Source organism: Heloderma suspectum, chromosome 1 (assembly GCF_057233095.1).
Source record: "Heloderma suspectum isolate Gila_16-S chromosome 1, 16-S_ref, whole genome shotgun sequence".
In the NCBI taxonomy this organism is placed as follows: Eukaryota; Metazoa; Chordata; class Lepidosauria; order Squamata; family Helodermatidae; genus Heloderma; species Heloderma suspectum.
In genome coordinates, this window is record NC_139458.1 from 388218658 (window position 1) to 388246015 (window position 27358).

The 27358-nt window shown below is 42.6% G+C and overlaps 1 protein-coding gene across 7 annotated transcripts in view; it reads left to right on the forward strand.

Moving 5' to 3' along the window:
* Positions 1 to 27358, forward strand: part of PLB1 (phospholipase B1) — a 171572-nt gene that overhangs the window by 22765 nt on the left and 121449 nt on the right. For all 7 annotated transcript variants that reach the window (XM_084828588.1, XM_084828589.1, XM_084828586.1 and 4 more), the window contains 7 exons: positions 994 to 1068; positions 5567 to 5629; positions 8693 to 8775; positions 10627 to 10705; positions 13453 to 13557; positions 14488 to 14583; positions 26832 to 26900. In XM_084828588.1, coding sequence (XP_084684714.1) covers positions 994 to 1068; positions 5567 to 5629; positions 8693 to 8775; positions 10627 to 10705; positions 13453 to 13557; positions 14488 to 14583; positions 26832 to 26900 — 570 coding nt within the window. The remainder of the gene's footprint in view (positions 1 to 993; positions 1069 to 5566; positions 5630 to 8692; positions 8776 to 10626; positions 10706 to 13452; positions 13558 to 14487; positions 14584 to 26831; positions 26901 to 27358) is intronic.

A 27358-nucleotide genomic window follows, 5' to 3' on the forward strand; every position in this document is an offset into this window, starting at 1 on the left:
AAACACTATAGAGCTGTGAGCTGTTATGGCCTGCAAAGGTTTATGTTTGTAATAGCCTCTTGAATATTAAGCTGCTTTCGTGCTGGCTAAAGACATTTTGCTACCTGTAGTGGAGCTCAAATGGTGCTGGCCCCTGCAAAGGCCATCACTTTAAGAAGTGTTGCTGTGCCATTCAGACACCCATTCCTGCTTTTTTCTGTGTCCCCTCTTCCAAATGAGGGACACATTTATATCCCACCTTTCTTCCATTGTGGAGCTCCAGGTGGCTACATGTGATTCCTGGGTTGTCTCCCCTACAAGCACTGACCAAACCCAGACCTGCTTAGCTTCAGCAAGGTGGCTGCCTCCTGTGCCTTCAGACTATGCCGTGGAACCTTCAGGCTATGCCATGGTGCTGCCTGAAGCATCTCACTTCACTTTACTTCATGGAAGGACTGGCCCAGAGTTGTTTGAATTGTGACTTCATGTCACAACTCACTTCATGGGTGACTTCATGTTAAAAAAAAGTTACATAAATTGAGCCTCAGGTAACTACACTGCTTTAGGGCCCACAATTAACCACAAATAATGGTTAGTGCAATCCTGAATACATGTCCCACTGAGTGGGGGATTTGAGGCCTGGAGCAAAACAGAGAATGGTACAATAGGAAGCTTATTTGCTTTAACTCTGACACAAATGATATGGCATCTACATCTCTCACAACAAGGTTGGTCTAGTCAGTATTAACACTGCTGCCACAGTTAATGTAGGCTTGCTAACTTTACCGTCAATTGTCTTTGCAAAAAAATAATCAGATGTCACTAGGCTACTGCCAGGTCAGTAGGATTTCTGGGTTATTAGGAAAAATGGCACAACCCAAAACTGCTTGAGACAAATTTTAATGTCTGGCAAGTCTAAAAGACTAAGGACTGATGAAATGAGTAAGCCTGAATTTTATTCCCTCATTAATTTGCAATGTAACAGCTATTTTTCCTTGTGTTCTTTCCCCCCAGGGGATAGATTACCAAACTGATTGGAAGCTAATCACAGTTTTTCAGCCATGCCCTTTCCAGGCCTCCATCTCTCAGGTAAGAGGCTCGTGTTTGACTTGGCAAATGGACCAAAGAATTGGGTCCCAAAACATGGATTAAGTTGTGGGACCTTAATGTTATCATGGATTATAACATTATCATTTTTTTCTAGGATGTACATTTTTTTCTAGGATGTACAAGACATTAAAAACATCTAGCCTCCTTTCCTTATTTCTTCCCATTAATAGCTTTTAAACAGTGTACCTCGGTTCAGTTCTCATTGTGTCATGTCAGCTAGGATAGGATACAAAAACATATATTGACCAAGTTCAGGCTGATGGCTATTATAGCAGCTTTCCCCAACCTGGCGCCTTCCGGGTGTGTTGGACTACAACTCCCAGCATTCTTCACCTGCCTTTGAACTTGGAGACTTCAGCTGGTGCAGATTTTGATCAGTGCCAAGTGAGGAAATCATGGGACAGGACAGCAACCCTCAAATAACCCAACAGCCCATGGGTTATTTGAGGGTTGCTGCCCCCTCAGTTTGGACGACATGGCAAGCCGCACCAGAGAGGGTAACTGGGGAAATCTGGCTAGCACACGCAGTGGGGGAAATAAGCCATGGTGGCTTATTTCCCTCGCTGTGATCATGCAAACCAGTCCTTTGTCTGTATTCTTCAGGCATTTTAAGATTTTTTTTTCCAATTGGCCTTTGATTTTACTGCAGTTCAGATTATGATGTTTTCTAGTTCTGGATCTCTTGGTTTGTTTTTGTGGGATTTTCTACTCTTGATGTGTTGTTCTTTTGTTATATTTATTGCATGTTAATGATTGATTATTATCAGCATCATCGTATGCTTTTGTTTGCCACTTCAAGCATCTCCACTTGGAGTGGAAAATGGGGTTTATACATTTTAATATAAATAAATAAAAAGATCATAGACCATGTTAAAAGGGTTGTGGGTGAATCCACACTTAGATGGCTGCATTTGTATATTGACCTTCAGGTTTGCTTTTGATGTCCCTGCATGTTTTTCTTTGCCCTGCTGCACTGAGCAATTAAGGGTGCAATCCTATGGGGATAGGCGGCCGCCTCCGAACTTGGAGGCAACTGCCTATCCAATGCAGGGCAGGTGGAGCACAGAGGGGATCGTCCTTCCACGCTTCAGCCACCCTGCATTTGCAGCTAGACAGCCGTTTTCGGCTGTCTAGCCACGGGAAGGCGGAGCGGGGGAGGAGGCTGCCGGACGACACAGAGGATGTGTCGTACCATCCAAGGATCTTGGAATTGTTGTCGATCACAAGCTGAATATGAGCCAACAATGTGATGTGGCTGCAAAAAAGGCCAATGCCATTTTGGGCTGCATTAATAGAAGCATAGCTTCCAAATCCTGGGAAGTACTAGTTCCCCTCTATTCAGCACTGGTTAGGCCTCATCTGGAGTACTGTGTCCAGTTCTGGGCACCACACTTTAAGAAGGATGCAGACCAACTGGAGAGGGTTCAGAGGAGGGCAACAAAGATGATCAGGGGACTGGAAACAAAGCCCTATGAAGAGAGACTGAAAGAACTGGGCATGTTTAGCCTTGAGAAGAGAAGACTGAGGGGAGATAGGATAGCGCTCTTCAAGTCCTTGAAAGGTTGTCACAGAGAGGAAGGCCAGGATCTCTTCTCGATCATTCCAGAGTACAGGACACGGAATAATGGGCTCAAGTTATAGGAAGCAGATTCCTGACTGTTAGAGCAATACGACAATGGAACCAATTACCTAGGGAGGTGGTGGGCTCTCTCACACTGAAGGCATTCATGACGAGGCTGGACAGCCATCTGTCGGGGATGCTATGACTGGATTTCTGCATTGAGCAGGGGGTTGGACTTGATGGCCTTGTAGGCCCCTTCTAACCCTACTATTCTATGATTCTACCAGCATTTCCACCTTCCCCACCCTGGAACACCCCCTGGAATGCCCCGTTTTGGCTGCTCCGCGCTCCTCTTCCAAGCACAGAGTGCAAGGCCATTTTGCACTGCCTCCAAGGCAGTGCGGAAGGGGGGAAGGTTGGTTCTCTGGGAACCTACCTCGGAGCACGGGCTCCGAGGTCGGTTCCCGGAAACCCACATATTGTATGGCCGTCTAGCCGCTGACTAGCAGCCATAGGATTGCTCCCTAAAGCATTTGGAGGAAATTTGTTTGCATTGCACTCAATGTTTTAAACATTTCTGCTTTTTCCTCACTGTTAATCAACCTCAAACATGCATAGTTTGAACATAATTCAAACCAACTGAAGGTATGCAGTTTCTCTTGCCTCTGGTCTAATTCTTTTCTCTGTCAATTTAATACCTGGCCCATAAAAAGCCTTCCAAAGAACAGTGTTTTTTAAAATTATTATTATTACTTTGCCTTTGGTGTGCATATTGCACCAAATTGTCCTTTTTTCTTTTTCTTTTTATGAAATGTCCCTAAATGGTAAGCTCTGCAACATCCTCTCCTCAAGTCTTTAATCAACTCTCTGCAAATTACTTTGTTTGAAGTCTGCAGAGGTGATAACAGTATTGTTGTTTATTTGGTCAGTCGCTTCCGACTCTTCGTGACTTCATGGACCAGCCCACGCCAGAGCTTCCTGTCGGCTGTCGCCACCCCCAGCTCCCCCAAGGTCGAGTCCGTCACCTCCAGACGGATAACAGTATATGAATACTTTAAAGGCAATAGTTACCTCCCTGCCCCGCCCCCCTCTAAAATACCCAAGAATGCAATCCTCAGATGACTTGCTATGGAAAAGTCCTTTTTGGCTTCTGGAGTAAGCCAAACAAAAAGATATATTTTTTTGTAGTTACAATGAAATGATCCAGTAAAAGAGGACCAAAGAAGTAGATACACCAAAGGTCCTTTCCTGCCTTTACTTTTCCAGATTTACATTTCTAGTCTAGCCCAACTTAATCAAGGGCAAGCGGCGTCCCTCTAGGGGTCAGTAATGACCCGGTGCTTGCACAGGAGGAACCTTTCCTTTTCCAGGATTGGTAAAGATACTTGCAGCACAATTCTATCCATCTCTGTCCCTTTGAGTTCAGTTGGACTTACTCCCAGGTAGGTGTGCATAGGATAGCAGTCCACAAAGACATATATAAAATCTGCATTACAATTAGAACATTGCATAAAGCTATGAAAACTAAACAGAAACTGGGCTGAGAGCAATCCTACAGGCGATTTGGGTGGTATCAGATCCAACTCTGCAGCAAGAGCCTTGATTACTCAGAACAGCAAGGAAGCCTGACCTGGAAGCCTTTATAAAGGACAGTGAGTATCAGCTGATGTGGTCTGGCCAATTGGCTGGTGTGGCTAGTGTAGCTAATTTCCCTGCAGTTGTTGGATGGTGACATGGAAGATCTGTGGCTTAGTGTGATAGAGCACATGCTTTCCATGCAGGAGGTCCCTGGTTCAATCCCCACATCTCCAGTTAGGGCTGGAAAAATTCCAGCCTAAAACCCTGGAGAGCTGCTGCCACTTTAGTGTTGACGATACTGAGCTAGATGGTTCAATGGTCTGACTCAGTATAAGGCAGCTCTCTATGTTCCTGTAACATATAGGCTAAATCGCTGGCTACTGTCTCTCAGGTCATCATTTCAAAATCTGCTGTAGTTTTGATTCCTGCCACATAGGTACTTGGCAAACAAAATACAGTGATCTGGTGATTAATTTGGTTTGGGGAAAAACCTAAATGAAATGTAATGGTCTGATCACCACTTGATTGCTACCTCTCAAAGTGTTGGAAGAATACGGACCACGATGTTGCCTCTAGGCTCTCTCATTTGGACAAGTCTAGGGATCATTTAATGATGTATAAAAGTATCAGATTCTCACATCAGAGTGGAGTGATATCTTTCAGTTCTATGTAAGACCAACCTCTGTTCTCTCATCCTTAAATGGCCTAATCCTGTCTCCCACGCTAGCTGTTTAGTCTGGAGCTGCCATCCTTAATTTATTCACTTTTTACAGAGAATCCAGACCTCATTATTGCCAACCAGTTGGGTTCCAGTGTTTTCTGTTTTATCTTCCATCTTTTTCTAGAACGTAGTTTGTGGCAATCTTTATCACCTACAGCACCAGCATGTCCAGTATAGACAGGCAAAGCACCTAAAAGAGTCCATGGGTTCTGGGTGGCTTGTCAACACCCCAGCACATCACCCTCACCGGGTTCACATGTAATGAGATGCCACAGTGGCAGAGGATTGGATTGCCAACTTGGCTCCTGTGAGCACCACAACAACCCACTGTGGCAAATAAGCCCTGGGGGGCTGCATTGATAATGCAAATCCAGTGTCCATGTTGCATTTTCAGGGGGTTGAGGGACTGCCATGGGAAGGAGCAGGTGAGGAAGTCCACTTCCACCAGCGCAGTTAATCTAGTATAAATCTGTATCCAATCCCCTGTTAGTTTTGTGTGAGAACAAATAAAGTGGTGGGGCTTGGGGGAGGATTATTTTGAACCACTTTATCTGGAATAAAAAGGAATAATCACATCCTCATCCATTATCTCACATACATTCTTTCACTTTCAACAGGAGACTTCCCACCTTGACAGCATCAAAAAACTGGAAGGAGTCTTGGATTTTTTACGCGAAGAAGTAAGAACTATTTGTGTCAGATTTTAAAACATCTGTAATACTTGGTTCAAACATATTAGCTGGGTTGTTTGTTTGTTTAAGACATTTAGATACCTTCAAGGGGTTTGACAAAAGTGGGGCACTAACCATTCAGGAAGTACAGCCAGTGGCATACACACACACCCATTGCTGGTGGCTCATAAGTAATGGAACGAATGGCTGACAAGCAGCTACATGGCCAGGCATGTCCTGTTTCCTGGGTGTTACATTTGCATTTGGTAGCTGTTCACTGGAACTCCCAGCATGAGGTCCAAAGAGGTGTCCATGTGAATGAAAGAGGCCATCACTGGGCTGAGGAAACAAAATAAACCCATCAGAGAGGTAGCAAAAACATTGGGAGTGGCCAACACAACAGTTTGGAACATCCTGAAAAAGAAGGAATTAACTGGCAAGCTCAGCAACAGCAAAAGGCCTAGCAGACTATGAAAGACAACTAAAGTGGATGACCACAGAATTCTGCTCATAGTGAAGAGGAACCCTTTCACAACATCTAGCCAGGTCAAGAACGCTCTTGAGGAGGTAGGCATGTCATTGTCAACATCTACAGTCAAGAGACGGCTTTATGAATGTAAATACAGAGGCTTCACAACAAGGTGCAAACCACTGGTATCGCTCAAGAACTGAAAGGCCAGTTAGCCTTTGCCAGCAAACACCTAAAAAGGCCTGCCCAGTTCTGGAATAAGATTTTTTGGACTGATGAAACCAAGATTAACTTGTACCAGAATGATGGGAAGAGAAAAGTATGGAGAAGGAAAGGAACAGCTCATGATCCCAAGCATACCACATCATCTGTCAAACATGGTGGAGGCAGTGTTATGGCATGGGCATGTATGGCTGCCAATGGAACTGGGTCACTGGTGTTTATTGATGACCTGACTGCTGATAAAAGCAGCAGGATGAATTCTGAAGTGTATAGGGCTATAGTTTCTGCTCAGATTCAGCCGAATGCTGCCAAACGGATAGGACGCCGCTTCATATTGCAGATGGATAATGACCCAAAACATACCACAAAAGCTACCCAAGAGTTTCTCCAGGCAAAGAAGTGGGATGTTCTTCAATGGCCAAGTCAGTCACCTGATCTCAACCCAATAGAGCATGCCTCTCACTTACTGAAGACAAGACTGAAGGCAGAAAGACCCACAAACAAGCAGCAGCTGAAGGCAGCTGCAGTAAACGCCTGGCAAAGCATCTCGAGGGAGGAAACTCAGCATTGGGTCATGTCCATGGGTTCCAGACTTCAGGCAGTCATTGACTGCAAAGGATTTTCATCCAGGTATTAAAGGCGATCCTTAAGTTTGAAATGATGTTGGTTTGTTCCATTACTTATGAGCCACCAACAACAGGTGTGTGTGAATGCCACTGGCTGTACTTCCTGAATGGTTAGTACCCCACTTTTGTCAAACCCCTTGAATTACAGCTGAAAGTCCTGACTTCGCTCCCATCTGGGTGTGTTTCCTTTCAACTTCAATGTGGTGGTGTACAGAGGCCAACTGCCAAAACAGTTATCCTTGTTCCAATATTTCTGGCCCTGACTGTATGTGCATGCATGCATGCACACACACACACAATACAGAGTTGCAGAATGCCCGAGTGTCGAATAAGCATAAATAAAGGCGATATCTTTGGATCTTCATCTCACTGTCTTAGAAATACAGACTGTATCCCTTCGTTTATCAGTGTCTTCATTGGCCCTAACTTAACATAGCTAAGCTTTGTATTTTCTTTAGCTCGTATGATTAAGAAGTGTAATAATAGAATGCTAAACTTGTTAAAACATGGATAGTGCAATCCTATAGATGTCTACTCAGAAGTAAGCCCTGTTAAGTTCAGTGGTACTTACTCCCAGGTAAATGTGTATAGAATTGCAGCCCAAGATAGCACTGGGACATTGCATTTTAAAGTATTCTTGTAATTGTGCTCAGGTTTCACACTATCAACACTCTGATTACCTTTGATAGAAAGAAATGTCATTTGGGGGGTAGTAAATCAGTGGCAAGTTCTTTATAAGCAAAGGAAAGAGCTACTAATGAATTAGGGGCTTATGGTTAGCTTCTGCTTCATATCTAGACTGCCGGGCTAGATAGACCTTGGCCTGATCCACCAAAACAATTATTATATTCTGAGAATAAGTGACCTTGTAAAGGTAAGCAGTAACATGACTATAACCTCAGGGATGCAGTGCTGCAGCTAGGTAGTTTTGGACCCAGGGCCTAATGATCTTCTGAGGGTGCTTTAGATAGCCATGTGTATTTCTTCAGTTATGAAGCACACAACTTTCTCTTCTCTGTGCGCTGCCCTTCCATGCTTCACAGCTGGTTCTACATTCCTGATATGTTAGAGCAAAACCCCAAACAAAACAAAACCTATTAGCTAACCCCGATTAAAAGAAGAAGACATACTCTGAGGATTTGCAGTTTTGCATTTTAAACTCACTTAAATTATAGCACTATCATTATGACAGGAATAAAATGGAGTTGGCTTCTGCTGCCCTGACACCAAACACATTTACTTGGGAATAAACGCCATTTTGTGATAGAAATGGATAGTATATATTTTAAAGTAAAAATAATAAATTGAGCCTCTGTAACCACGTACAAGCCCATTTGGCTGCCCCCTAATTCTCAAATGTTTAAAAATAAGAAGAAAGGAAGCTGCGGTGAGCAGCATCACCTGGGGGGGTGGGGACTGGCATGCCCATGTGTTGATGCAGGGCCTGTTTGTCCCTGGCCCCATCATCTGCTATTCTCTGGATGGTTGTTAGGGCCCCACTAGGCTGAGGATGCCCAGGACTTCAGCCCCAAGGTCCAACCCTAGCTGTGCCACTGCAGGAATGCAGAAGTGGGTTGAGCTGAGAGTTTACTGCAATCATACAGTGACCTGGGAATGACTTGAGATAAAGAGGAAGGGTGTGGAACTAAAACAGTATAGGATGGCAGTGGTGGAGCAAATTAAAGAAAATAGTAAAGTTAAAGTTAAGAAATCACAATTGCTAGTTTTACTAATCTAGTACATTTATCATTGTAGGTTCCCAAAGCCTTTGTAAACCTGGTGGATTCTACTCTGCTGACTGGCTTACCTCTTCCACATGCTGAACTGGATTACTTTGGGTAAATCAAATGTTCTTCCAACTATTTAGAGCCCAGAGTTCTTTCTTTTATTCTTGGGAGTTCATTGTTCACTTTTCTCCAGAGACTGGTGTAGAAAGATTCCTGTACTGTACAGCCTATCAATAGTAATCTCCCAAATAGTTTTCACCCCAATCTCCCAAACCACAAACAGCTCAAGAGATCATAACTTCTAGACTAGACTGTCCTTCATATACTGAAAATGATGATCAGCTGTTGTAAATCTTCTCCTTTCACCCTACTTAGGCCATTTTGCCAGATTTATGGTGCAATCCTATGCACATCTACTCAGAAGTAAGTCCCACTGTGTTCAGCAGGGCTTACTCCAAGGTAAAAGTGTATAGGATTGCAGCCTTAGCTTGTTTGTCTTAGCTTTCAAGTAGCATCTTCTTCTTGTCCCTAGAGTGTATGCCATCTATATATTCATAACAAGTCCTAGTTACTTGAACATGTCAAACAAATAGTTATGATAGTCACATGAGAAGAATCCAACATCACATTAGGAACCTCTTTCCTTCTAAAGAAGTAGGGTTCATCAGTAGTTAAGTTTGTGTGTGTTTGGGGGAATCATCATTTCCAAGGGCATTATGTCTCTGTGCCTAGTAAGAGAAATAAAAACGTTACTTTTTAGCATGCTGGAAGTAACTTCTGCTGATTTCTGGGGACTTTCAGCACTGTTATTAGGGAATAGCATGTCACATTGATGTCTGATTTGGGAATTATTTGATTTGTGAAATCAAAAATTGCTTTCATATCTATGAGATTTCAAATATTCGCCTTTGGAATTCTTTTAGCATTTCAATTCCAGATGTACTTCCTTTGTTGTGAAAATGATCATTGCATATTGATATTCTCAGTTCAAAGGGTTACTTTTTCCATTTTAAATTGAGTTAAATTTACCTCTGCAGTAGCTTCTAAAGCTTACATTACAGGAAATTTGACCATCTATCTGATCTACTATAATCCATGGGTCCCTAATCTTTTTGGACTGATGGGCACATTTGGGAATTTGAGAAACCTCTGTTGGCACCGCCACAAAATCGCGCCCATGGAAGTTGTGGCTAGTCACATAATGGCTGCTGTCTGGGGCTGTCTAATCAAAACTGAGCTAAAGAGGTGTGTGGGAAGAGAGAGAAATAGAGGAGAGAGAAAGAACAAGGCCAGAGGCTTGGAGGGGGAGAAACAGTAAGGTAAAAAGATGGGAAGAGACATAGCGAAGCTAGAGTCTGAGAGGGTGAGAAACAGCAAGGCAAAGGAGTAGAGGGGATAAGAAGAGCAAGTTTAAGGGAGAGAAAAAAGAAGGCTAGGGACAGGGGAGAGAAATAGTGAGGAAAAGTTTGTGGGAGAGAAAGTGGGCAGGGGGTGGAGAGCTTTGTGGGCTCCATTAGAGGTCCCCACGGGCGCCACCCTGGGGACCACTGGTATAATCTGTGACCTGTCGTACGTGCTATGTATTGAATATGTCATACATTATGCATATTGAATAGGACATTTTGGATAATTTTTCATGGTTGATATCTATTTTGGCATCTAGGAGTGTCCGGATTTCAAAATTTAATGAATTGTGGTTTTTAATACTTTGGCATGTAAATCGCTTAGAGATTTTGTTCTCTCAAGTGGTATACAAGTAGAATGAATAAATAATACATAAATAAAAACAACAGACAGAGAGCACTGCTCTCAGAGCAGACTAAAAAAGAACATGTTTCTAAAACATGTAAGAATCACAGTGTACGTCTTTCCTCTCCATGTTGTAACACACTGCCTATTTATGAATGAAGAACTAAACAACATTCTTAATTTTTATTTTGCTTTGCTTTTGGCATTTTCTAGGGATATTTTTCCTAAACCATGTATTTGTTTCAATGAGTGTTCCAGACTGGATAATGTTGTATGGAAATGGTCCTATCAGGTGAGCATCACATTGGGGCCTTAGTGAAGGGAAAACTTACTTCCAATGTACATTTTTGTTAAAAAATCATTTACATTTGACATAAGCTATTTTTAGTACTTCATATCTCTTTCACATTTATATCAGACACATCCTCCAAGGAACGTACAGTGACAGAGAGCAGATCAGTTAGGTAATATTTTTTCAAGCAGCCACCACAAAACAGATGATCAGATGTGTTGGCCCTAAATCAACTTGCCCAGACTAGTAATCTCAATGTAGATGCCAGTGATTCAATATCATTTAGGAATACAGTGTCTGTGCATTCTAGGCCCCAAACCCAAATGATATATGAGAACAACTTTGCTTTCAAAATAAATCTATTGCTTATGCAAACTGAGTTAATTTGTCAAGTGCGCATAAGGTAGAATGCCTCGAAGAGCGAAAAATGAATTTTGTATCAATGACTGAGGAGTTGGAATCTCTCTAGGAAGCTGCGTTATTCTGAGTCAGGCAGTTGGTCTTTCTAGCTTAAAACTGTCCACCACAGGGTGGGCTGGTTTGGGGCTTGTGGGAATGTCTTCTTTTTTAAATAGAACCCTGATATCCACCAACTGGAGCCTGGGGCAAAAGACATACATGTAGCATTAAAGAAAATTGTTTTGAGTACCAGATCTCATAGTTCTTCCACACAAAATTCCACTCCTGGTTACCACAAGCTTTCTTCATTTCAGAAGTATAGATCTGGAGGCAGGATGGAGTCATTTTCTTGCTGCTATTGTTAATCGATTGGGAGTCAGGAATCCTAGCCACTCTATCACAAACCACTCAGATAGCTACCAGTAGATCTACATTTTACCTGCTGCCTACCCCTGGTCTACCCTAGAAGCAGCTTCCCAGGGTTTCAAGGCAGGAGTCTTCCCCAACCCTACCAGGAGATACCAGGGACTGAACCTTATGCATTTAGCTACAAAGTACATGCTCTGTCACTGAGCTACAAACCCTCCTTTTGAGGAAGCTCTGAAGAAAGAGCATAGATGGATGCTGGAGAAAGGAGGAATGCCTTTAGGCAAAGAGACAGAAATAGTAGTCATGAAGTAATGTCAGCTTTAGCCCTTGTCTATTGAAAAATCAATTCAACATCCCACCCCAGCCTATTAAAACCACCTGTACATTTACTGGCCATGTACTTGTAAAGGAAATTATGTCAACATCGACCTGGTTTACACATAATGTTAACCCATGGTTTCTTTAACCCATGGGTTGTTGAATTCTGGGTTATCGAGATGTGTGAATCCAGCCACACTAACAAACTGTGGTTTGTTAACCATGAACAACCCAGAAAGATAACCCATGGTTTGTTGTTGGGTTGTGAACTCTGGATTGTTTAAACTATGGGTTGTCATTATATGTGAACCCAAAACTGTGGGTTGTACATGGTTTGTTTCACCAGGCTACAGAGACAGCAGGCAAGAGTGGTAAAAAATGATCCAGCTGCTCTACTTGCCAGTACTTCAGCACTACAAAGATGTTTGGGATACAAGGAAGGAATGAGCAAAGGAGGAGGGAAACAAACAACCCAGGGATTGAGAAAACCACAAGTTGTTTGATTGTCTGCCAGAGAAACCCTGGGTAGGATAACAAACCATGGGTTAAATAAGCCATTGGTTAGCGTAATGTGTAAACCAGGTCATTGGATACAATCCTGTAAGATCTTACACACATGCCTTTTACTTCTGCTATTTATCAGTCACGTAGTCCTTTTTAAATGTGCAAATAGTGCTATTCAATCTTTATTTGTATTCATGATGTGAGGTAAGTTCCCATTGTCCATGTTTGGTGTGCACTCGTTACTGTTGGGAAGGGGTGAGTTTCTTACCCAGCTTTGCCAGTCTGAGTGCTTCCATCTTCAAGCCTCACTCCCATGGACCACACTTGCTCTCACTGAAGTACTCTCCAATGTGATTCCAGTTCTTACCGCTATTCATGAGCAATTTGTAGTTGGCTACATAACACAGTGATGACTCTGCTACCCCTTTGCCCTTGCCGAAAGAAAGCTATACATATTAGTTACACCTGAGAGCTATAAGCTTGGTGTTTCTTAAAAACGGAAGGCTCAGAACCCAAAGTTTCCAGAAACCTCAAAGGAGAGAGTTGAAGATATATACCATCCTGGTAATGGAGGCTGTTGGCTCCGATGTCAGTGGGGCAGCGAATCCACTCCAGATTTCAGTCAGAACTGTATAAAGGAGCTATCTAGCACCTTGGATAGCTCCTTTAGAGTTCTGACTGAAACCCGGAGCTGATTCACCGCCCCACTGACATTGGAGCCAACAGTCTGGATAGCTAATGAAAGCTCTGTTACCAAGCTGATGAAATATGCTGTCTGTGCTGGTAAAGCATGTCAGAATATTTAGGAGGTGGCAAAAATCTCTCATAATACTGTTAGCTAACCAGGATGTCCTTGTATCTGAGATTTCTCCAGGGTATGGAAAGTCTAGTACTCAGCCCCTGCTCTTTCTAAGAAAGTGGGCTTATGCAGTTCATCTCACAGCTGCTGGGTCATTTCTGATGCTTCTGTAAGATGTTTTTTGTGGAATTACTTCTTTTGTGTTTTGACTGTATAATTTGATTGTGCTGGTTTATTAGCAGTAGAGATAGTTCTGAAATTCAGTTAAGCCATGGACAGATCTGTGCATTGTACTCTGTTCTGTGCAGTTATGGAACAGAGCTCATCCTGTTAACTGACTGTTTCTCCTGTTGCATAGGATGCTTTGGAAAAGCTGCTGGTTTCTAGGAAGTATGACCTGAAGAATGATTTCACTGTAGTTCTCCAGACTCCTCTCCAAGAAGCAGACATGCCTCTTATGACAGTGAGTGTGAATTGCAACCATTTGTTCTTTCTGAGTCACACTTGGTGGTCTGAGGTAAAACAACAACACGCCCCTCCCCTGAGAAAACCAGAAAGGACATCAGGTAGTCAGCTGAACTAGGCTTTGTCACTTTAGCCTTCAAAAGAAATCAATTTTCCATGTAGCGGGGTTGGGGTAGGGATGGGGGACTATGCCAAGTGGAATTTATTTTCTACATATGCAAAGGGCAAATGAAAAACATAGCAAATACTTTGCCCCATTCATCACCTAAAGGCACAATCCTACGCATGTTTAGACAGAAAAAAGATCTACAACTCCCAGCCAACATGGCAGGCTGGGGCATGCTGGGAGTCGTGGGCCTTTTTCTTTTTTTTGTCTTAACATGCATAGTATTGCGGCCTTAAACATTCCAGCTCAGCATTGTCTACATTCTTCAAGGTTTCAGCCAGGGATCTTTCCCGGTCTATCTGGAGATGCCAGGGATTTAACCTGGGACCTTGTCCATGCAAAGCAGGTGCTATACCACTGAACTACAGCCCTTCTCTCCACTTCCTTTTTTCTAAAAATAGAACTTATTAAAAGTAGTGAAAACAAAACCATTGACTCCCAGGTGCTCAAGTCCTGCTGTGTATCACCCTGAGAACAGAATGCTCAACTAGATAGGCCTGTGGTCTGATCCAGCACAGCTCTTATGTTCTTATGTCAAACATTTGCTGGGTGGGAAATGAATAATCATGGCACAAAACTGATTACAGTTTTCGCCACATGAAAATACCTAAATTTCCTTTCCTTCCACCCTCCACTTTCTCAGGATTATTTTATAAAATGGTTTTGTATGGTTGGGGTGTTTGTTTTTTTACCTTTGACTCTGCAAATAAATGCAAGACTATCATTCAGTAATACTTTATTCAAAAATTATTTTTATTGCAGGGCAAGCGAGATAAAGCGTATTCCATAAAGAAGACACCAGTGGAAATACCAGGAAAGAATTTTGCTGCTCTAGGAGTAGGACTCTGGAACAATATGGTAAGATACGTGAGAGATGTTGGGATTGCTGAATAGGTTGCGTAAATGCATAACCCCTGTGACCCAGGCAGGAGGGAGCATTATCACTTTAGCGTATCATGGAGGAATCAGGACAATGGTGAGAAGAAGAAATTAGCTTTCAGCTGCCCCATTTCATTGGGCAAGATTATTCTCTGTACAAAGCTGCGGTACCCCATTTTTTCCATTGCGTGTTCTGCATATAACATCTTGAAATACTTTACAGAATTTCTTTCTGTCAAAAATCAAGTGTCATAATTACATTTTAGATAATTTTATAACCTGGGAAGAATCCTCCCATTCTTGCCTCAGAAGTGACTGTGCTGAATCTCAAGTGCAATGCTAATTTTTTCCTGGCTTCATCTGCGAGTTGGCATTAGAAAAGCCACTAGAGACAGGACCGTTACAGTGGTAGCCCAATATCTGAGGTACTCCCTCCCAAGGGATGTGCATTTGGCCCTAACAGTGCTGGCTTTTAAGTGGGCTTTGAAAACCCATTTGTTCTGAACTGCTTTTAGTTAACACGCACGGTTGAATTTTTAAAATGGCTTTTATTGCTGCTGCTTTTAAATTATTGATTTTATATTACTCTTTTAATGGTTTTAATTAATTTTTATCTGAGTGTGGTGCTGGCGTTTAGGATGTTGTACCCCCTGCTGTTTTTATATGAAGGTATTTTGTGGGATTTAGGGTGCATGTTTAGACAGAAAACAGTTGCACATTGCTGGCTGGGGAATGTTAGGAACTGTAGGATTTTTTTCTGTCTAAACATGCATAGGATTGCGCCCTTATGTTTTTATCCTTTTTATGTCAGCTTCCTTGCGAGGGTTTGGCCCTAAAAGGCAGCCTATACATATTTTAAATGATAAATAAATGGCACAAAATGTTCCAAGCTCATCTAAAGTCTTATGAATGTTTACCCTCCTCATATCAGGCTCACAATTTCTATAGGGCAGATTTCCTTGCTTAGGTTTAATGTGTATTAGGGCGCAACCCTATGCATGTTTAGACAGAGAAAAGTGCTACAACTCCCAGCTTGCCCTGGTATGTAGGACTTTTTCGGCCTAAACATACATAGGCTTGCACCCTTAATGAAGCAGAATCCACTATAACGTCAATCTAGTGCATTGTTGGGACAACTATACACACACACACACACACGCACACACGCACACATATATATATTGGCATTGTTTAGAAAATGTTTCAGTTAATTGAATTACAAGCCTGGTTCTATCTCAGAGATCATGCAAAGGAATATTAGTACTTTTATCTACTATTATCTTTTTGCTCTGCCCTCCACCCTTTTAATATGCTTTTAATATAGAATATGCTTTTCTGTATTTTGTTGCAAATACTAAAACTCTGTTGGTGAAAATGGCAGTTCATTCTTTATAGACAAATCACTTTAAAAACTTTTTTGGAATGTATACCAAATTGTATTTGGATGTATACCACTTTTACTGTTGTTGTTGTTGTTGTTCAGTCGTTCAGTCGTGTCCGACTCTTCGTGACCCCATGGACCATAGCACGCCAGGCCTTCCTGTCCTGCGCTCTCTCCCGGAGCGTGCTCAAGTTCATATTCATTGCATCCGTGATGCTATCTAGCCATCTCATCCTCTGCCGTCCCCTTCTCCTTTTGCCTTCAGTCTTTCCCAGCATCAGGGTCTTTTCCAGGGAGTTTTCTCTTCGCATTAGGTGGCCAAAATATTGGAGCTTCAGCTTCAGTATCTGTCCTTCCAATGAGCACTCAGGGTTGATTTCCTTTAGGATGGACTGATTGGACCTCCTTGCAGTCCAGGGGACTCGTAAGAGTCTTCTCCAGCACCACAGTTCGAAAGCATCAATTCTTTTACTGTACCAAGTGCTTTAACATCTCTTACAGTCCTTGCTCCCATTTTACAGACAGGGAGCAGATATTTAAGAGTGATTCATAGCTGAGTCTATGGCTGACAAAGAATTTGAACAGAGGTATGATGCCCTATCAATAGGACTACAGTGTGTCCCCTTGCCTGCACAGCAAGTGGTTAGGAAAGGGAGGATGCCTCAATTCCCTGATATTCAGGATATGGAATCCTAGGAAGGCAGCAAAACCCTATATCTGCTCTGTGATCAGCATATCTACTTGTCAGCATATCTATCCTGTCGCAATTGTATGCCACCCTTCCTCCAAGAAGCAAAAAGTGGTACACATGGGTGTATTCCATGTTTTTATTGTCATGATGACCCTGTGAGATAGTGACTAGGCAAAGGTAGCTCAGAGAGCTTCATGACTAACCAGGAATTTGAACCCAGTTCTCCCTAGTCCAAGTCGTATGCTCAGTCTGCTATACCATATAGTATAAGCCATATCATCAACAGGCAGCCTGTCATTCCCTCTGTTTCCAATGCTCAGGCATGTGTGTCATTCCTTTTGTAACATCACTCATGCACAAGATGGAGGCATCCTCAAGCTTGGTACTTCTGCTAATCTCAAGGTTAGCAGAACTACAAAAACATGGAGGGGGTAACCTAAGGGTGGGGGACCCAAAACAGCCCAATGAGGACAGTGTGCTCAGTGGCCCTCGGTGGAACAGTGAACAGGAGCACTCTACACTGCAACACTTGAAGATAATAAAATGTAAGATGGGAGCACTCTCCTCTCTTACTGTTCCCATTGCTCAAGCCCCTATCTGAGACTGGTACAGGATAACTGATCCAATAAGATGAGGTGGGTAGGAATCTTGCTTCATAGGAAGTACCCTGTTACAGTGGAGACAACTCTTTACCCCTTTTTGAAACAACTGAAAACGATGGATACATACAGGAGCGTGTATCCTAGAAAGAGGGGGGAAAGTTCCTTTGTGATTAGACATTCTACACAAGGCATTTATGTGTGCTTGTCATTCCCTATTTTTGGTTGTTTATGGGTCCTTTAGGTAACATTGTGACCCTCCAGGTTCACTTCTGTGTCGAATCAGCACTTTTAGTGAGGTTTTTTAGAGTAGGGGAAATGCAGCATTTAATTGTGAAAGTGAAAGAAAGCACGATTTCCTCTTGTGTATTTGTGCTATTCTGCACATAACCACCTAGAGCTTATGTAGTGGAAAAGCAGGAAAGGAAACGCTCTTCGTGTAGTGCTCAGATCTTAATTCTGCGATGAAACTGAAAGTAGATACAGCGGATTAATAGCCAGTTAACAGCCTTGGGTAAAAAATGTCTGTATGGTGATTCATCTATTAGGGACAGCTGCAGTTAAAACAGCAGGATGAGCTCTAACTGCCATTTGCAAACAAAAAGCTTTTCACTTTAATACCATGCACATGGCAGGACAAGAAGCAAAGGCGTGAATCAAATTCACAACCTTGGATGAAAAGAGCTGCATCCAGTTATCTTGATCTTTCTCCCTTTTATCCATAAACACTCCTAAGGATAATGTCAAAGTTCTTGTCTCAGCCTCCTTTTATTACAGGTCAGATGTCCTGATAAGATACACAGTGCATTCACTTTCTTTAAACAGGAAGAGTTTACCAAATAGTAACTTACCATCAGCGTTTAGTTACTTGCCACTTGATAATCCAGTTGCCTGCCAAGGGAGATATTTTAACTCCCTTCTTCCACAGACTTCATTTGGCCTGCAGAGGGTGGAGGGCAGGAGGGAGCGGTCGTCTTGTCCCCCACCCAAATCTCATTCCCCACCCCTGCCTTTGGCTAAACAGGCAAATCATCCTTTGTTTTCACGCCTTTAATCTGTGGGTGTATTTTGGAGGAGCCATGTGTTTTGAAGACCTTGAACAAAAAACTGGTCCTGCTGTTTGGGAGGGGTCTTGGCCAGGGCCTCTGCTACAGGGTCATAGTGTTCACATACATTTAAAGCAGGCTTCCCCTACCAAGTGCTCTCCAGAAGTGTTGGATTATCATCCCCGACCCGCATGACCCATGAATCCAATACTTCTGGAGGGTGCCAGGTTGAGATAGGTGGCTTTAAAGAAAAGAAGAGAGTCAGAGAACTGGGCTGCTTCACTCCAACACCCAATCCTGCTTCCAGAGGGAAATTATCAGAGATTTGCATTAAATTGTTTCCCATGGGTAATTCCCTTACCTCTAATCTCTGTTTGATGGTTGGCTACAAAACAGAGCAAGATCAGATGATATGCAAGATATCATCAGAATTTAAGAAGCACAGGGTATTCTGATCATCATCCAATCTAATCAGAATAGTATAACAGAATGTACTAGCTAATATGAAACAACCCAAGTTCATCACAGTGAGAACTAGTACCAGACAAAGGTCAGTAGGACACTCAATAATGTAACTTGTGGCAATGCTGTACGTTGTACTGCCTGTATGTATGCATGGACCTGTGTTTTATTTAAGGTGCTTTAAAGGCCTGTTTAGTCCATTCACTGTGTCAGTTATTTGCATTGGTAGTTCACATCTTTGAGGCACTGGAATCTGTTTTCCTTTTATGGATTGACAATGAACCACACAGATGAAAGCGCTAGCTCAGGGGAAGCTGACCCTGGTGTATCTTGGTCTTCAGTATTATCCTGCTAAGTAGTAAGAGGGATTTTACCACTTGTCAGGTGCAGATGTGTGGTAGAATTTATGGTTAAATGGTCACCTGTCCAGTATCAAATGCAGACCTTAAAAGTGCAAAGTGGATGTGTAGTTTCCCAAATGTTCCTACAGCCAAAATGTAACACATCCTGATTTATGCCTTTTAAGCAGTTTTATGCATTCACTGAATAACAATGAGCCTTTCTGCACAAGGCATTTATTGTATGCTCATGATTCCTCACTCACAGTAGTTTGCAGGTGCTTTGCATGACATCCTCCTCCTCCAGGGCCTCTCCCATGCTTTGCAACCATTATAGTATGCGTGTTTCTTTTCTAACAAGGAGAGTTTGGTATTTCTGTGAATGGCGGCATGAAACCCTGGTGTATTTGCACAATTCCACTATACAACAGTGCTACCTAGTGGTTGTGTAACTGAACATATAGAAAGCAGGGAAAGAAAGGCCATAGAAAAAAACATGTGTAAAGGAGCCGATCTTAATCCCACAAAGAATCCGGAAGCAGAAGCCTTGGTAAAATTGCGGGTTAAAACCTCATGTAGAAAAGACCAGTTAAAATGGGTATTGGGAGGTAGACTGAAGGGGGCAATTACTGTTCCAGATTTTTCCAGATCACCACCTGGTGGCCCATTTTGAATGGAGAATATACATGGTAAGTGGGTAAATGCACTGTTAGGAAACTTGTTTAGATCTCTACTTAATGGTGGCCTGGGGAAGATGAACTTGTTCTTTCAGCCTCAATTTCTCATCTGCAAAACAGGATTTATAGTTATCTTCTTCCTAGATCATGACAAAACTACAAAGGACACTGTGCATACACAAAGTTATATAACTAATGACAAATAATAAACTCATGGCCAACTTAAGGTACAATCCTATACATGTTTAGACAGAAAAAAGTCCTACAATTCCCACCATGGGAGCTGGCTGGGGAATGCTGGGAGTTACGGAGCTTTTTTTCTGTCTAAACATGCATAGGATGGTACCCTTAGGCTGTTAATAAGAATCAAATATGTTCCCTGCATAGAAAGTACAAGACTGGCAGGGAACGGAGGCCACTTTCATAGACAATTCCAAATTATTTCATTACCAGTCAGCAGAGAGAGGGTCACTGACTTTGATTTATTAAAACTTGGCACACAGTTGCTGATAATGTACCGAGCATCTAATTTGAACATTGCACCCATCAGCACATGATTGCTCTTTAATGCAGATAGTCTGATTAATTTTGGCAAAACACTTGCAGCTATATCTCTGGATGTATACCTTCTATATCTAGGAGGTAGGAACCTTCCATTTTAATTAAATAATGTGTCCTCGTGTAAAACCTTATCTTATGTTAAGAACAAAACTTATCCAAAAATCCTGTTCTAAGCATCTAGAAAATATAACTGAGAAGACAAATCTGAGAAATAGAGTAGGAAAGGTGTATTTTATACATATTCAGCATAGTGATATCATTCTTCATGAACTGACCATATTTTCAGTCCTTTAAACATTTTTCAGGCACAAAATGTTTTCTTCTGAATAGTCCTACAGTTGTGCCTTTGGGATTTGTAGCTAGGCCTCCGCAGCCACAAGCCAGTTAGTTAACTGATTCATGCATGCATTCACTTATATTTCTAACTTGTCCTATTGGTAGATCTCAGGACAGGTGGCAACTTAAAAGCAAGACACATTTACATGAAACTAGTTAAAATATATGCTAAAATCCTGGGCTCTTCTGAGCTTAAACCTGGCCACCTCAAGGCAGGGTGAAAAGGTTTTCCAAATGTGTTATGAGATCTTGCAAGGTTAAAACAGTCCTTGGGAGGAAATCTGCTTATAATTTGCAGTGAACCTCAGGAACAAAGTCCAGGGCCTGTACAGGACCACCTAGAGTAGGAGTCCCCAACTTTTTGGACCCATGAGCACATTTCAGAATTGGAGAAACTGCTGTGAGCGCCACCACAAAATGCCTAATCAGTGGATTTCTGCTTTGGTGTCTACCTGTCACAAGTATGGATCCTAGGCTGCGTCTTGGCCGATCTACATTGCGCCCGCCATCACAATGAATTTGGTGTCCTGTTGGGTTAAACGCTCTCACATTAAAATGTGATTATCCGCACTCACCCATTTTCCCCATTGCAGTGCTTCATTGAATGCACAAGCTCGGTTCACACTCGAGCGCTGTGCTGTTTTCCTGCTCTTAAAGACAGAGGCTCTCTTTGGAGGATCAGAAACTCTTCCTGTTTCTGCTGATTCCATGCCCACCACATTCACAGCTCTTGACAGCCCCATGTCGTCTTCCGGCTACTGATCGCATAGCTTCCTCAGCACTCAGTGTTTCCTCAGCAACAAGCAGTCCACAATTTATTTTTTTTCTAATTCAGGCATGATCTTCGAAGATTTGAAAATTCGAAGATTTGAAGCTCCAAATCGTCGAATTTTCGAATCTTCAAAGATTTGAAGCTTCACATCTTTGAATCGTCGAATCTTCGAAGATCATGCCTGAATTAGGAAAAAAAAATCACAGAGAAGCCATGATTCTTCGAAGATAATGCCTTAATTAAAAAAAAAAATCCAAAGCGGGGGATAGGAGGGGGTAAAACTTAGTCTCATTTGAAGGGATAGAACAACCCCCTGCTCAATGCAGGAAGCCTGATTCCCAGGCAGTCGCCCATCCAACTACTGACCAGGGCCGACCCTGCTTAGCTTCCGAGATCAGACAAGCATGTGCACCTCCAGCCCTTTGCTTGTTGCTGAGGAAACATTGAGTGTTGAGGAAGCTATGCAATCAGATAGCCAGAAGACGACGTGGGGCCATCGAGAGCTGTGACTGGACAGAAATACAAACACCGCCGTATATGGACAGGCAGGGAAGGGGACTACGACCAGATACGGTAGCGAAGGCAGAAAATCAGAGCACATTAAGGGGAAATACCAGGATATAAGGTATTGAAAGCGGGAGCATGGAAGCAGGAAATTCCAGTCCCAATTCGAGGCCGGTACTGCGTAGTGTGAAAGACGGGCGGTGAAACCTCATTGGAAGCGAAAAAATCCGTAAGTGTAGATCGGCCCTGACATTCAGCAAAAATCTTTGTTCCGTGTCTATTAGACAGAGCAACATCTTTTAAATAAGGGATTATCTAATTTGTGTAATTGCTGGTGGTGCAATACAGCTAATGCTTCTTTAAAACATACATTTTGGCAATGTCCAGGAGTTGCTTCTTTTGGGGGAGAGGTTATTACACAGATACATTTTGTACTGGAATAGTCTTTAATATTCACTGATGTGCATGGTCTTTTGAATTATTAACCTGTTCCATGGAAATTAAAAAATGATCAGCATAAATGGATTCTCCATGCCCTTTTCACAGCTAAAGGACTGATATTACAATATTGGAAGGATAAACACTCTCCTCCTATAATGCCATGGACTGAGGACCATACAATGCTTTCAATATTTGAACAGGTGGCATACATATATCACCTTCAGATATATATATCACTTATTTGGATATTTGATCCGCTTATAATTGCTAGAATGTTGTATGCATTTCATATGTATTCATTGTTATGGTTATATACAAATCCATGCACATATAATCAAAAAATGGATGGGGGGAGAATTTTAAAAAGGTTTTGTGGGTGCCCATGGGCACCACATTGGAGAGTCCTTCACGCGTGCCATTGGATGTGCCCGTGGGCTCCATGTTGCGGACCCCTGTCCTAGAGAGTGATGGGTGATGGGGGTAGTGGCAGACAGGTCTGGTGTCAGCACCAGAGCTGACATGGGCTGACACTGGTCATCACAGCATCCTTTAGTTCTTCTTCTTTTTTAATAGCCTGGGTGGCTAGACATGTACACAGTTACAGATGCTCAATTTATTATTGTTACTAGAAAAAATATATTATCTCTTTCCAGAATGCTTCTTATTCCCAAGTGATGTGTTTAGCATTGGGAGAGCAGAAGCAAACACCATTTTATTTGTTTGATGATAACAGTGCCGTGATCTAATTGAGTTTAGTATGTGGAACTGCACATGTTCAGAGTATCTCTCTTTCCCCCCCCCCTCCAATCAGCTTTGGCAAACTAGCTTTTGTTGGGGGTTTTGCTCTATCACATCAGGAATCTAGAACAAGTTGTAAAGCATCAAATGGTGGCTAGGGGGCAGGGGAAGGGGGAGAAGAGAAATGTTAGTTGTGTGTTTCACAATTGAAGTAATGCACTGCACATGGCTGTCTAAAGCTCTCCGTATAAGACCATTAAGCCCAAGGTCTAGAATTACCTTGCTGATTCAAGCATTATGATGGCTTCACTGGTTCGTGGTCTAAACGTGAGTGAGTGAAAGCATGCATGCTCGCATTCAGAGTGGCCCAACACAATAGGTAATGTAGGACACTGTCTGAGGTCTCAGAATTCAGGAAGTGTAGTGTGAATCTAGAAGATTCTTAAAGAGATAGCACAGCACACACACCCTCCCCACACACACTCCACAAGTTTGAGAGTTGGACAATATGTTCTGGGACCCAACAACTACATTTTCCACAAACTGCAGCCCCTTCCCCTTGCTCCAATCACTGATGGAGCAGAGGAAAGGGGTTGTGATCAAGAAATGCACTGAGATAATACAATTCTCCCTGTATACAGGGCCAACATCAAGGGTAGGCATGGTTGGGCACCTGCTGAGGGCCCACACACCAGCAGGGGCTCACTGACAAGAGCCCCCTGGAGTTGCTTCTCTTCATTATTGCATCCAGCTTGTTCACTGCCTCTTGCTCTGGCCCAGACAAGGGGCATCTCTACACCAGCCTAAAATCCTGCATTTAAAATGGGGCTTTCTGCTTCCATTTTAAATGCAGGATCACGACGACGCCCTTTTTCACGTGCTTCTTTCCCCCCCACCCCCTTCCCCCCCTCCTCCCCTCCTCCCCATATCTGAGTCGTCTGTTATCTTTCATTGATCTCACTCCTTCTTGTCGCTTTTCCTCTTTTCATGGGGGGAACTGAAGTGGAACACAATGGGGTAATTTGATGGCTCATTATCTGTGGTAATTTGATAGCTCATTATTTGATCTATTTCAAAATGGAACAAAGGGCATTTAGTGCAGGAGACGCCCCGGGAGATCTCATATAAAGAGCCCACAAACTTCCATGAAGGAGCAATCTCAATCTCAGGATAAAAGCTCAATGTGAAGGAGCCCTAGGAGGAGCAGTAGATGCCACTGCTTACTTGCTCACTGGCTTTCTGTCTGTCAGCAAGGGACAGTGATGTTGAGAAAGAGGATGAGGAGCAAATGGAGCTGGTGACAATAGTGATGAGAAGGAAGACTCACTGAGAGAGGGGACCCACTGAGGGTGTCTTGCCCAAGGGCCCTCAGAAACCTGGAGCTGGCACTGACTGCTTAAACTAAGAGCAAAATGTGTTTTTGTATATGGGTAGCATTATAGCTTGAGGTGATCCTGACAGGCATGCAAGTGCTGTTTTCTCTTGGCCTAAGCAATTCATATATCATTCACCTCAACAGGGTTTTGAAATCCTTTCTGTCCCTGACTGTAAAAGGGTTGTTGTATTGCTTGAGAGTGCCCTGTTTAATATGGCTCAGATTTCGGGCTCCTTCACCCGGAGCTTTTATTCCGCAATTGAGATTGCTCCCTCACAGAAATTTGCAGGCAGTTTACATGATGCTGTGATCCTCCAGGGCGTCTCCTGCACTAAATGCCCTTTGTTCCATTTTTTAATAGATTGCAGATAATGAGCTATCAAATTACCCCACTGTGTTCCACTTGAGTTTCCTCTGTGAAAAGAAGAAAAGCTGTCAAGAAGAGGAGTGAGATCAATGAAAGATAATGGAAGACTCAGATATGGGGAGAAGGAGGGGGAAGGGGCGGGGGGAAAGGAAGCACGTGAAAAGCGGAGTCATGATCCTGCATTTAAAACAGAATTAGAAAGCCCCATTTTAAATGCAGAATTTTAGGCTGGTGTAGAGATGCCCTTCATCTATGCTATAAAGATACCTCTGACGGAGCTAAGCACTATTTCTCAGAGGGAGAGGGAGGAAACCTTAGAGTGACCCATAAGAAATGATTCATTGTTCTTCAAACACTTTGCAGAAACTAGGATGAATACTGATGTATGGTTTTATTTTAAAAAGAAAAAGATGTTTCCTGATGTGACTGAATATTGGTTCCTTAATTATATAAGTATCTGAGGCTTATCTATAGTAGTTTTAAGCTTAATACTTCTGTGTGCAAAGCTACCATGTGGCAGTAATTTCCACAGATTTAATGGCTTGATATGCATTACTTTTGTTGGTTATCCATTCCCTTTCAGTTTCATGAAATCTTAATTTGTCCACCAGGTCTTATTTCTCCATTTTCAGTTTTCTTTCCTTACACTATTAACTATTGTGTATGTCAACTTCAACTTTCCTACTCATTCTGTCTCTAAATTACAGATAGGCTAACTGGAAACTATTATTTATACCTCACGGCCAGTCACATTAGTTTATTTGGATGGAGCCCAAAATGCTGAGGGATGGAAAGCAAAACCATTATACCCACTTTTAATTGTCATCACTTTTGTTGTCATCTTGTTATTACAATATTATATCTGGTGTTAAATAGAAATAGAAACAATGAAATATAAGTTATCTGATCTGTTCTTTGTCCAGGGCACATGGCTGTGCTATGTTCTGAACCTGTTCAGGCTGCTTTGAGGTGAATCTGTTTCATTTATAAGTTGCCTTGGGCACTTTTGTGAAGTGGAAAGGTGGTATATGGAATGAATGATAATAACCCTTGATGAACAACATGCTATGGAGAAGGCTTTGCCTTCTCACTGACAAGCTCATTTTCTGTCTTCAGGGATTTATTTAGTTTTCTTCCTTTCTTTTTCATTTTGGCTGCATTCAGCCACATGAGCTGCAAAAAGTGCAGAAAAGGGCAACTAAAATGATCAAGGGGCTGGAGCAACTCCCCTATGAGGGAAGGTCATATCAGCTGGGATTGTTTAGCTTGGAAAAAAGGAGGCTAAGGGGAGACATGATAGCAGTGTACAAAATTATGCATGGTGTGGAGAACGTGGATAGGGAGACATTTTTCTCCCTCTCAATACAAGAAGCTGATTGGTGGGAGATTCAGGACAGATGAAAGGAAGTACTTTTTCCCAGAGCACATAGTTAAACTACAGAATTTCTTTCCACAGGAAGTAGTGATGGCCACCAATTTGGATGGCTTTAAAAGGGGGTTAGACAATTTCCTGGAGGAGATGGCTATCAATGGCCACTAGTCCCGATGGCTATATGCTACCTCCAGTATCAAAGGCAGTATGCCTATGTACACCAGTTGCTGGGGAACATGGGCAGGAGGGTGCTGTTGCACTCATGTCCTGCTTGTGGGTTTCCTATGGGGCAGCTGGTTGGCCACTGTGTGAACAGAATGCTGGACTAGATGGACCTCTGGTCTGATCCAGCATGGCTCTTCTTATGTTCTTATGAGCCCCCACCTCCAGGCTCAAGTGGTTTAGTCGAGAAACAGATTTTCATCCTCATCTACGGTTTATGCCAGCTAGGCTCAGACGCAGCGTTGTTGCCTTCAAATTAGGACTTGCAGGTTTATCCTACATGGGAGCAAACTTTTAAACTAATTAACTGACCAAGCCTCACACCGCTTGCATTTCCTCTTCTAGATGGAACCAGTTGGGCAGAAGCAGCCCTATCATTTTACAGAGACGCCTGAGGCCCGCTGTCCTTCTCAGGTGGGAGAACTTCCACATTTCTGCAGTTTTAAATGTTGTCTGTTTTTCTAAGGTCCCTGGGCTCTTCTGTTCTTAGGAACCTGTTAACCTCAGTGAAAATACTCCAGAGTAAATGCCTTGAGGTTTGCAGTTCTGGTCATCACTGTGTGTTGTGGAACTGAATGATAAAGGAGAGGAGCAATTAACTCAAATCTGTGGGATGAGAGGGCTGAACGTTGAACAAGTTATGAAAGTTGCAAGGACAGAAACATTGAGAGTCTAGTTGGTGGTAATGTCAGTAGTATTCTTTAATCGTCCTATGTGGCTCCTAACCTTTATGGTTAGTTTCACAGGAGCTGCACAGGCACAGTAGGCATGGTTGGGCACCTGCCAAGGGCCTACACCGCAGCAGGGCGCCTCTGACCAGAGCCCCCAGAGTTTATTTATATTATTTATTTATTTAAAACATTTGTATCCTG